The 11,004-nt window shown below is 37.0% G+C and overlaps 1 protein-coding gene across 4 annotated transcripts in view; it reads right to left on the reverse strand.

Moving 5' to 3' along the window:
* STXBP5 (syntaxin binding protein 5) overlaps positions 1–11,004 on the reverse strand; it is a 165,932-nt gene that overhangs the window by 121,489 nt on the left and 33,439 nt on the right. For all 4 annotated transcript variants that reach the window (XM_042445840.1, XM_042445839.1, XM_042445838.1 and 1 more), the window contains exons 3-4: positions 5,174–5,255; positions 4,406–4,506 (exon numbers count right to left, since the gene is read on the reverse strand). In XM_042445840.1, the coding sequence (XP_042301774.1) occupies positions 4,406–4,506; positions 5,174–5,255 (183 nt within the window). The remainder of the gene's footprint in view (positions 1–4,405; positions 4,507–5,173; positions 5,256–11,004) is intronic.

Raw genomic sequence — 11,004 nt, forward strand, 5'->3', positions numbered from 1 at the left:
AGGGCCAGCCTATTCTCTCCCTCACAGGCCGAAGGAAGAAGACAGCTCAAGGAGTTCAAGAGTGGCTTTGTTAATTTTAGTGTTAGTAATAAAGAATTAGGAAGGTTCAAATATTTATTTCTGATGTTTTGAAATTGTTACAATCCAACAATTATGTTTGACAAATAACTGTTTCCATATATGTCTACTAATTTATAATCTTATACATTGTCTGCCTTCACATGACAACCAAGAATCCAACTGCATGGTTTCTAACTCTTTACTTGGTCTTTAATATTATAAGAGATAAATATTTAAGATATATATTTGTAAAACAGCAAGGGTTGTTTTCTATTTTCCTTTTTTTCCCATTTCAGCTTAATCATTTTGTCAACAGCTTGACTTCTTGTGCCTTAACAAACAAGACCATGATACTTGCACTGGTGGCTTAGTGACCTAGATTAGCCAAAATTCTTACAACAAAATTTCACACTGAGAACTGGGAGTCAGAACAGAGTACTGCAGTGCTCCTAACATTCATACGCTTTAACAATCTATTGTAATATGTTCCTTCTTTTTTGTTTCCCCTTCCCAAGAGTCAGAATTCCACACCAACTAAGCAAGCTCATTCCTCACATAGCAGTTAAGGAGAAGGATTACACTCTCTCCCAAGACTTCTGTATTTCTAAAAAAACCCAATGTTGGAATTCCCTCAGTCCTGCTGATACTTTCCTCCTTTATACAAAATATTATTTTTCTGTGGACCTACTTAAAGGCATTTCTATTAATGAATAATATTCATATATATTACTTATAATCTAACTACAGGACATGGGCATGTGAAATTAGATGAGCAAACAGTGGCAGGTTTTAGTCAGTATATTACTTATAATCTAAACACAGGACATGGGCATGTGAAAATAGATGAGTAAACAGTGGCAGGTTTTAGTCAGTATATTAATTCTAGCATAAAAGCTATTTGTCTAGTTATGTCTTCTGGATCAAAATACAATATAGGTGCCTTGAAACACCTCACAGCACTGTACAAAGAAGTGCGTGCATTCTGTGAATATTATAGGTTTTACTAATTTCCATATACTTTCTTAATTTTCAACACTGATACAGCAAAGAACATAAAGTAACACAGAATACTGCGAACTAGATTCCCAAATACTAGAAATACTAGAAAATACAGAATAGGTTTCCAACTGGCCTATAGGATTTCACTAGGTATTGCCTAGTGAAATAAGTTCCATTCTGTTTGTGTATTTTCTACAGGCAGTTCCTTCTACCTGTATGAAATGTATACTTGCAAGCAGAAACAACAGCCACTGTACAATCAGCTGCAGGAGGATACAGGAAGCAAGGAACACCCCCATCTTGCTTCTGCAGTGCTACTGTCTTCTCAAGAACCAGCAAAGCAAAACTGGGCTCCTATTGGAGCCTTCTCAATAGCCGACCTGCCAGGCGTCTGCCTAGACTCAATACCCTATTCTTTCTCCACAGAATTCCTGGTGGATCCTGGAATTCGCCAAGACTCTTTAGTATTTTTAATTCTGTCACTGTTAATTTGTCACTTTCACTCTGACTTGATGAAAGGAATATTCATTTTAATTTTTCATTGCAATCCTCCCCAAAGAATGGGCAGCAGTCATCTGGGTGGCTTTTGCCATTTCTCAGCAGTTCTTTGCAATTTTATTTTTCATTTTGTGTGCTTTATTTATCTTTTTGTCTTTTCTTTTCATTCCGTTCCCTAATTTCCTAACTCTTCTGCTATCTTTCTGAGTAGGGGCAACCTCTGTCCAGTCTGCAGGGCAGAAAATATAAAACTAAGGAGAAGGGGTTGAGTTCCAACAGAAATAATTGAAAAAGAACTGGACTCCTGCCTCATAGTCAGTGCGCATGAGGTAGAACCCAGAGGAGGTGAAGTAATGTCCCCTGCCATTCTGCAAATGTAAAAAGAGCCAGACCATTTTGGCAGAATGTCTCTTGGAGGTGGCTTCCTCTCTCCCTCCCCTAATTATTAACATTAATAATTTTAATTTATTTTTATTAATATGGGCTTTGTAGAGGCTTTCAGTATTATTTTTTCTCTTGATGCAATGTCCCAACTCTGATTGGCAGTTTTGGTATTGGGCTGGATCTGTTTAGGGGAAAGATGGGTCCATTATACATGCCTCCTCCAGTTTGAGGATCTCCTTAAGGGAGTGGTTCTCAACTTTCCTAATGCTGCGACCTTTTAAAACAGTTTCTCATGTTGTGGTGACCCCCCACCCATAGAATTGTGGTGTCTCGGTTCCTTAGACCATAAGAAATACATGTTTTCCAATGGTCTTAGGCGACTCCTGTGAAAGGGTCCTTCGACCTCAAAGGGGTTGCGACCCACAGGTTGAGAACTGCTGCCTTAAGGGATCTTAGGAGGGGAAGCAATAAAAGAATATGAAGTCGAAGGCTTTCATGGAAGGCATCCATAGTTTTTTGAGCCATGTTCTAGAAGAGTTTATTCCTGGTGTTTCATCTGCAACTGTGGCTGGCATCTTTCTTTGAAGATGTCAGCCACAGATGCAGGTGAAATGTCATGAATAAACTCTTCTAGAACATGGCCACATAGCCCGGAAAACCCACAAAAAGCAATCAAAGAATATTCAGATTAGCAGGTCCAACTGCCTCATTCCCAAATGATGCATGGAACATGCAGTGGTAGAGACCCATGTGCTTCCTGTTTTACTTCCCACACCACCGATTTCCTAGTAGGTGGGCTGGAGGTCTGGAATACAACAGGCAGCAGGGGGGATTGGAGGATGCCTCAGAGCCATTGCTCTATGCTGTGTCAAGGCTCCATCAGCTATAACAAATAAAGCTCTGGCCATTTCAATTTGAGTTAACTATGTGTTGTGTATGCTTTCTTACATGGACTAGCACTGCCATTCCTGTAATTGCTGGAAGAGCAAAGCATGTACCACTCACACAACTTTACAAAACTGCTCTAAATTACACACACATACTGTATATATAACATATATGGGATCTAACATAAGATAACCTATAAATGTTCCATGTAATTTTCTGCTACCCCACTACTTAATTGTCTTACTTTATTTCATAAGGCTAGCATCAGATATGGCAAAGAAAATGTGGGGCACAGCCAGACACTAAGAACTCTAGTATCCAGGGTTTGGGAATGAAAAGGGACCCACAACCCACCAACAAGAGGAGCTCCTGAAAGCAAAGATGGGTGGACAGCAAGATCTTACTTGTTGTTTTTGTTATGTGCCTTCAAGTCAATTCTATTTATAGTGACCTCATCATAGAGTTTTCTTGACAAGATTGTTTCAGAGGAAGCTTGGGATTGCCATCTGAGAGTGTGTGAGTTGCCCAAAGTCATCCAGTGAGTTTCCATGGGTGGATGGGGATTTAATCCATAGTCTTGGGGAGTTCTAGTCTAACACTCAAACTTCTACACCAAAATAATTTTTTTAAAAAAACCTTTCTATACCAGTAGTTCTCAAACTCCAGTCCTCCAGATGTTTGGGACTTTAACTCCCAGAATTCCTAACCGTTGAGCAAGCTGACTGGGGCTTCTAGGAGTTGAAGTTCAAAACCCCTGGAGGACCAAAGTTTGGGAATCACTGCCCTACACCATACTACCACTCAGTGAACGAGAGCTAATCTGTACCAATAGGATCAAGTCAGACTTCACGCTTCCCCCTTGGTCCCTACTAACAAATCCAAACACAGCAGAAGTATTCATTGTTTATTCTGTATCAATCTATAGGATAAAACAAAAGTGTTTAAAAGCATTGGAGGGAAATGATATGTTGTACCTCTTAAGCCATAAACTAGGTTGATCTGCATATACAGAATTAGTGACTTTTAGTAATATCCATAATTAAACACTCTCAAATGTTCAGTAGAGCTCGTCAAAGCATGATAAAAGGCATATAATCAACAGTTATATACTACAGCTGAGAAACAACAAGGCTGAAAGATAAGTGAAGGAGGCCAAAGACAAGCATGACAGATTTTGTTATTGTTATTGTTTATGCAATTTTTAAAAGAATGGCAGATTGTACCAACATATAAAATCAATATTATACCTTCTGCTTTTTCTCTCATTTTGAAATATTTCCCCCCATATTCATATAACTCCCCTTCTCTTCAGTATTTCTCTCACACTTGCTCCCTACCACCCTTCTGAAGTGACCCTTATTTTTCATGGGAAGGAATGAGCAGCCAGAAAGGAAGGCCCAGACACTGTCACCGGCATCACCGCAGAAGACTGTGATCAAGAATCTATAAAACTGGACCAAAAAAACTATCAGAACATGCATCTGCCCATAGAAGGGCAATTTAACATCTCATTCATTCTGCTGATTTTGATGAACATTGTTGACAAACATTTAAGATGAAAACAAGTAACTCTTACCTTTCTCTGTTAAATTTTAGAGAATGTAGTATAGCAGGCCTCTTCTGACGCAAGTTCCATAAGTGTAAGGTATCATCAGCCAAGGCACTCACAAGGGCTCCCTTAAAAAGATAATAGTTAGGTTTTGTCAGAACCTGCAGTTTGGGTAAGTATTTAATTTTTGTAAGTTTTTTTTTTAGGTTGATTATATAACTGTATTCCTATTGGTCATATTCTAAAACACTTGAAATGTTTTGCACACAGCTGCTCAGCTTGGTGTCACAAAAGGATCCTCTATATATTACTGTAATTTAAGACAGGTAATATATCAAATATCCTTTTTCCTATTATGCCTGTTAAATTCTATGCATAGCTAGACACTATAAATCAGAATCTCAAAGCTGCTTTTCAACAAAACAGTGCATTACGGTTATAGCAAATCATGTAGGGAAATTTCTCATCTCTTCCACTCATTCACAGAAACGGAACAGAGAGCATGTGAACTCAAGTCTGCTTGTGCTCTTCACAGCAAAGTATGTTTTACATTTGAATGCAGCCATCAACAAAAAGGTGCTCCTATTTCAAAAGCAATGGATACAACTCATTATTCCACAACTGTGTTTTTTGGAGCTACGTTCATGGAACAATATCCTTCTGCCTACTCTGAATGCTTGTACTCTTTCTACAGACAAAGAAAAGTGTATCAAAATTTAATTTATTCAATTTACAGTTCCTGAACTACCTTGCTGACCCAAGTACTTGACAGAAAAACAAGACAAGTATACCAACCTCATTGATCAGAAACTGAAGCTGGATTACTGCAGCACCACTATCATGTTGGCAGTAGCATTCAACTCCTGGACGACCAAAACTGCATCAGTTTAATTAAGGTCATTAGCTGAATATGAATTGGCATGGGAAACAGAGTTATGCAAAACTTCAAATTTGAAATATATTCATTACTGTGTTCAGTAGTAGTTTCAACTATGTCAGGATAACTTTTAATAAAACCTACACTGAAAACCAATGAACCAGTCTTCTCTGACTGGTTAAGGCTGGATTTCTAGTTCATACCTGAGGTTGCATCTGCACTGCAGAGATAATCCATATTAAAACCACTTTAACTGTCATGGATCAATACTGTGGAATTCTGGGATTTGTACTTTGTTGTGGCACCAGAGTTTGTAAGTGCATTATAACTATGAATGCATATTTATTATATAAATTATAATTATTAATGTGCTCTCTCTCTCTCCCTCTCTCTCTCCTCCTCCATATATATTGTTGTTGTGAACTGCCTTCAAGCTGACTTTAACCCTGTGGATGAGACATCTCCAACACTCCTGGCCTATCCTCAATCTCTCTGCTCAGGTTGTGCAGGCCTAGACCCATGTCTTAGAGTCTAGTCATCTGGCATATGGTTTTCTCTTTCTCTGCTCTCTCCTAGCATCACTGCCTTTCCTAATGACTCATTTTTCTTTGTGTTGTGGAGAAGTATGACTGCCTCAATTTAGTCATTCTGGTTTCCAGCAATAGTGCAGGCCTGATCTATTTCAGCACCCATTTGTCTTCTTGGCTGTCCATGGTATCCTCAGCACTCTTCTTCAGCACCACATCTCAAATGAATTAATTTTCTTTCTATTGGCTTTTTTCACTGTGCACCTCTCGCATTTGTACATTGTTTTTTAAATTTATTTTATTTTAAATAAATCTTTATTAAATTATTTTAACATATATACAATGTTGCATATACCCCATTCCCTACTCCCCCCTCCTGCACAGCTTGAAAGAGTTTAGGATCAATATACTGTTTACAATTAATACCTAACATTCAATATGTGGGATTTAATTGCATTATTGAGTTCATTGTACTCCGTATTCCCTTTAACTTTCTCAAGCAGGATTTAAATAATAATATAACTAAATAATTTATTTCTATCCCGCCCAATCAACAAGGAATCCGGGCGGCTAACAACAGTGAAGATACAATAAAAATACAATAAAAACAAACTAATCCCTTCCCAGCCCCCCAGCAATATAAAGCAGCCAATAACAATAAGCAATATCCATACAGTGGCAATCAATAGGAAAACATAAGAACATTACAAGTCAAACAAGGTTCAAGAAAATCCATTCCCCAACCCCTCAACACAAGTCCACATAAAAACAATGTTAAACAAATTAAATATAAACATAACATAGAACCTAATAGAAAAACATAAAAATAGCAATTACAATATGTCAAAAGCCATAATCCATATAACATAATAAACATTAAAAACTACAATTTATCACAATTAATTAAAAAACAATTATAACAGATCAAAGTTCAAAGGAGGCAAAAACAGTTTCCACGACCGCCTGCCAGGCCAACGACCCAGGAGCCGACACAGGTGCCTCCTCTCCTCCTCTTGCAAGCGAGGGACTGATGGAGTGGGTGGTGGGGGAAGGCACAAGCGGAGGATTTCCCAATCCAAATTCCAAGCTTCTACTTTCCTTTCTCTAGTATATTTTAATCTTCTATCTCTAATAATATCAAACAACAGCTTATCTGCCAAATACTTATCTACCTTGGTCAAGTTCCAATTTTTACTTTCTTTCCATCCTGATGCTATCACAGCCTGTGTTGCTTTTAATATATTCTTTATTGCTTTCTCTTCATTGTTCTTCAGTCCCTTATTCTTCAAATTTAAAGTTATACAATTCTCTTTGCTCAAATGAACATCCTTGCCTATAATTTTATTAATCTCTCTTATCACTTCACCCCAAAACATCTGAACATGCCAATATTTAGCTGATAGATTTTTACTGAAAAGCGCTAATTGAGAAGAGGTCCTGTACCATCGCCATATTAATTTAATCTGTTGCTCTTTTATTCTAGTGTGCTTGTTTCTCTTAACTTCTTATATCCACAATTGTATATCTTCACTTATTAAATTCAGATCTCTTTCCCAAACTCCTTTCAAAATGCCTACAATTTTAAACTGATGTTCTAATATTACTCTATATATAAATCCAATAATACCTTTGCCTTCATTTAGTATCTTTTTGATGATCCTCTCCAATGGTGTTACGTTATTTTGTTTCATATTTTTAACTACAGTCGGTCCTTGCCTTATGCAGGGGATCCGTTCCAGACCCCACCGCGTAAGGCAAATTCCGCCTATGCTCGAGCCCTCATTTGAATGGGATGCGCTGCCCTGCACGCACCCCGTGCCTTGAGCGTGCACCATATACCCTTTAACAGTTTATTCATTCCAGTTGCATAGACCCAATACTTCTATCCAATTAAATTGGTAAGTCTCTATCCCACACAGGTTGCCCTCTTCATCTAGTAGGTCACCTATAACTCTAATACTTCATTTTTTCTTTAGTGTTCTCCCTAAGTCTTTGTTATTGCTTGTATTCAGACTTTCTATAGGAAACCATTTAAAGTTTCCATTTACCATTATGTTTTGCCATTTTTCCCAGATTTGTTTAGTTACATTCAAGGGGCCAATCAGATTACCTTTATGCTTCTGTCCACTCTGTCCTCTCAATCTAATTACTGAGATGTGTTCCATTTTATTTATTGACCTTTCTAACCGTACCCATTTCTTTTCCCTTCCATATTCAAATTTTAAGATTCTTTTCATTTGGGTTGCTTCAAAATATATCTCTAAAGAGGGGATACCCCAACCCCCCTTCTTCTTGATGACCATAAATTATGGTAGTGCATTTGTAAACCTAGGTATTTTATTGCCCAAAATCCATCTTTTAATTGTTGTGTCCCATCCTCTTATTATTTTTGTAGGGATCCTTACTGGAATTGTTTGAAATAAATATAGAAATTTGGATAATATAATCATTTTAAACATCCTTACTTTTGTAAGCATATTCCATTTTTTACTTGGCCAGATATTCATTTTTTTATTTATCTTTTTCCATAACTGATTATAGTTGCCTTGTACTATGTTGTTAAAATTTTTTGTTAAAGTTACTCCCAAATATCTCATCTTCTTTATCCCTAACTTTCTTCTTCTTTTTTTAAGAAGAACCTTAAGACCTTTTTCTTCTCTAAAGCCTTCCCCCCATGAGATGTCATTATATGTTTCACCCTCTATGCTGACGACCTTGTAATGTTTATGGATTCCCCCACTCAGCTGGCCCTGTGTTGTTATTGTGACTGTTTTTAAATGTTGTTTTAAATGTTTTAATCGTGGTGTATTTTTTATCTAAATTCTGTATGCCGCTTTGATCAAAGTTGGAAAAGCGGGATAAAAATAAACTGTTGTTATTATTATTATTATTATTAACTTTAAACTAGTAATAATTTTTATTTTTCTCTGTTCTTCCCATTTGGTATTTAGGAACAATATTTCTGATTTTTGCATATTTATTGTAAGACCAGATAACTTCTAAATTTCTCAGTTACTTCTACTAATTTGCTAACACTTCTAAATGGATCTTGAGTAGTTATCAATGCGTCATCTGCGAACAAATTTAATTTCAATTCCTCTTTACCAACACAGTATCCTTTAATTTCTTTTTCGTCCCTGATCTCATTTGCCAAAGGTTCTATTGCTAATAGAAACAATAAAGGGGAGAGAGGGCATCCTTGTTTCATCCCACTCTTAATTTTAATATTCCTAGAATTATTCCCATTAACTATAACTTGGACTTCATTTCTTTCATTACCTCACTAAATTGACTCCCTAGCCCAAATTCTGTACAAATTTTATACAAATAGTTATGATTCACTGAATCAAAGGCTTTATATACATACGTTCAATTTAATTAATGCCACTTTGTTCTTATGTTGTTTTGCATGATATATAACATTGAAAACATTTCTAATTGGATCCTCAATAACTCTTCCTTTAATAAATGCATATTGATCTTCTCCAATTAATTTTGGTAGAAGAGTTTTTAGCCTATTAGCCAAAATTTTTGTAAAATTTTTATAACCTTGATTACACAGAGTAACAGGATCACATTTTTACATTGTGATGAAGAATAATGGCTTGGACTATCCTTAGTTTAGCATTCAGAGTTATGTCTTTACATAAGTTTATGATCCTGTCCATTTCTTTCATAGCTGCCCTTCCCAGTCCTAGTAATCTTCTGATTTCTTGACAGAAGTCTCTGTTCGGATCAATATTTGACCCAAGATATGGGATGTGTTTAACCATTTCAATTGTTTCATTGTCTAGGGTGAATTCTTGTTGATCTTCCATAGTATTTATTTATTTATTCTCAGCATTAATCTAATCTTGGCACTTTCCTCCTTGACCCTCCTTATTAATTGTCCAAGTCTTTGTTTCTGCTAGTACTATAGTATGATCTGTATATCTTAGGGTGTGTCTGTGTGTGTACAGAGAGGGGGGAAGGGAGAGAGAGTGTGTGCATACAGTACATATTGTTCCTTTTAACAGCATGTGAAGGAAGTCATACATATATTTTTTGAAAGGTGCTAGGCCATCATATGGAATAAAACCATTTTATATCACTCCTAAGACCTAGGTCCAAAACACACTGAAGAAATAATCCAGTATGAGACCACTTTAACTGCCTTGGCTCAGTGTTAGGGAATCCTTGGAATTGTAGTTTATTGTTGCACCAGAGCTCTCTGAGAGAGAAGGCTAAATGTCTCACAAAACTACAGTTCTCAAAATTCTCTAGCACTGAGCTAGATTATTTCTGTAGTGTGTTTGGGACATTAGTCCCTCCACATCTAGCAGCATATTTGGACATGAGGTTTGACTCAACACTGACTATACCATACTGTACAATTGCTCTTCATCACAACAAATAAGCTCCTCTCATGAAGATGATACAGGCTGAGTCTCTTTATCAGAAAAGTGTTTTTGATTTTCGGTTGTTGTTGTTGTTATTTTGGAATATCTCTATTTGCATATATGTACATAATGAGATATTTTGGTGATGGGACCCAAGTCTAATCTCAAAATGCATTTATGTTTCATATACAGTCATCCCTCCTGATTCGTGGACTTGGAGTCTGCGGTCTCCCCCATTCACGGAGTGCAAGTGGGGAGGAACAAAATGGTGCACACAGCAATGCATGCAGGAGCACGTCATTAAGATCAATGGTGATTTGAATATCGGCATTTTTCTGGATTCGTGGAGGAAACTGGAACAGATCCCCCACGAATTGAAAGGGATGACTGTACACCTTATACACATAGCTTGAAGATAATGTTATACAATATTTTTAAAATAATTTTGTGCATGAAACAAAGTTTGCATACACTGAACTTTCAGAAAGCAAAGTTGTCACTATCACAGCCACCCAAGAAAAAAGTTTTGGTTCTTGGAATATTTTAGATTTTGGAATTCTGGGTAAGGAAGACTCAACGGCCTTGTTCCTACTATGGTTTAAACCGGATCGTGATTCCATATGATACGGTTTAAACCACCATGGTTTCCACTACATTCACATCGCTGATGTGATTTGGAAAAGGGTTTTTTTTACCCATTTAACCCACATCAAAAAGACGCTGGGTTAATGGGGTGTTTTTTGGGCTGAATCGATTTATTTCCAAATAAATCGATTCAGCCCAAGTGGGGACCTTATGGATTCGAATCTGTCCCCCAGCACAAGTGGGAACCAGAGAGGCTGA

The sequence above is a fragment of the Sceloporus undulatus genome, chromosome 1 (genome assembly GCF_019175285.1).
Source record: "Sceloporus undulatus isolate JIND9_A2432 ecotype Alabama chromosome 1, SceUnd_v1.1, whole genome shotgun sequence".
NCBI lineage: Eukaryota > Metazoa > Chordata > Lepidosauria > Squamata > Phrynosomatidae > Sceloporus > Sceloporus undulatus.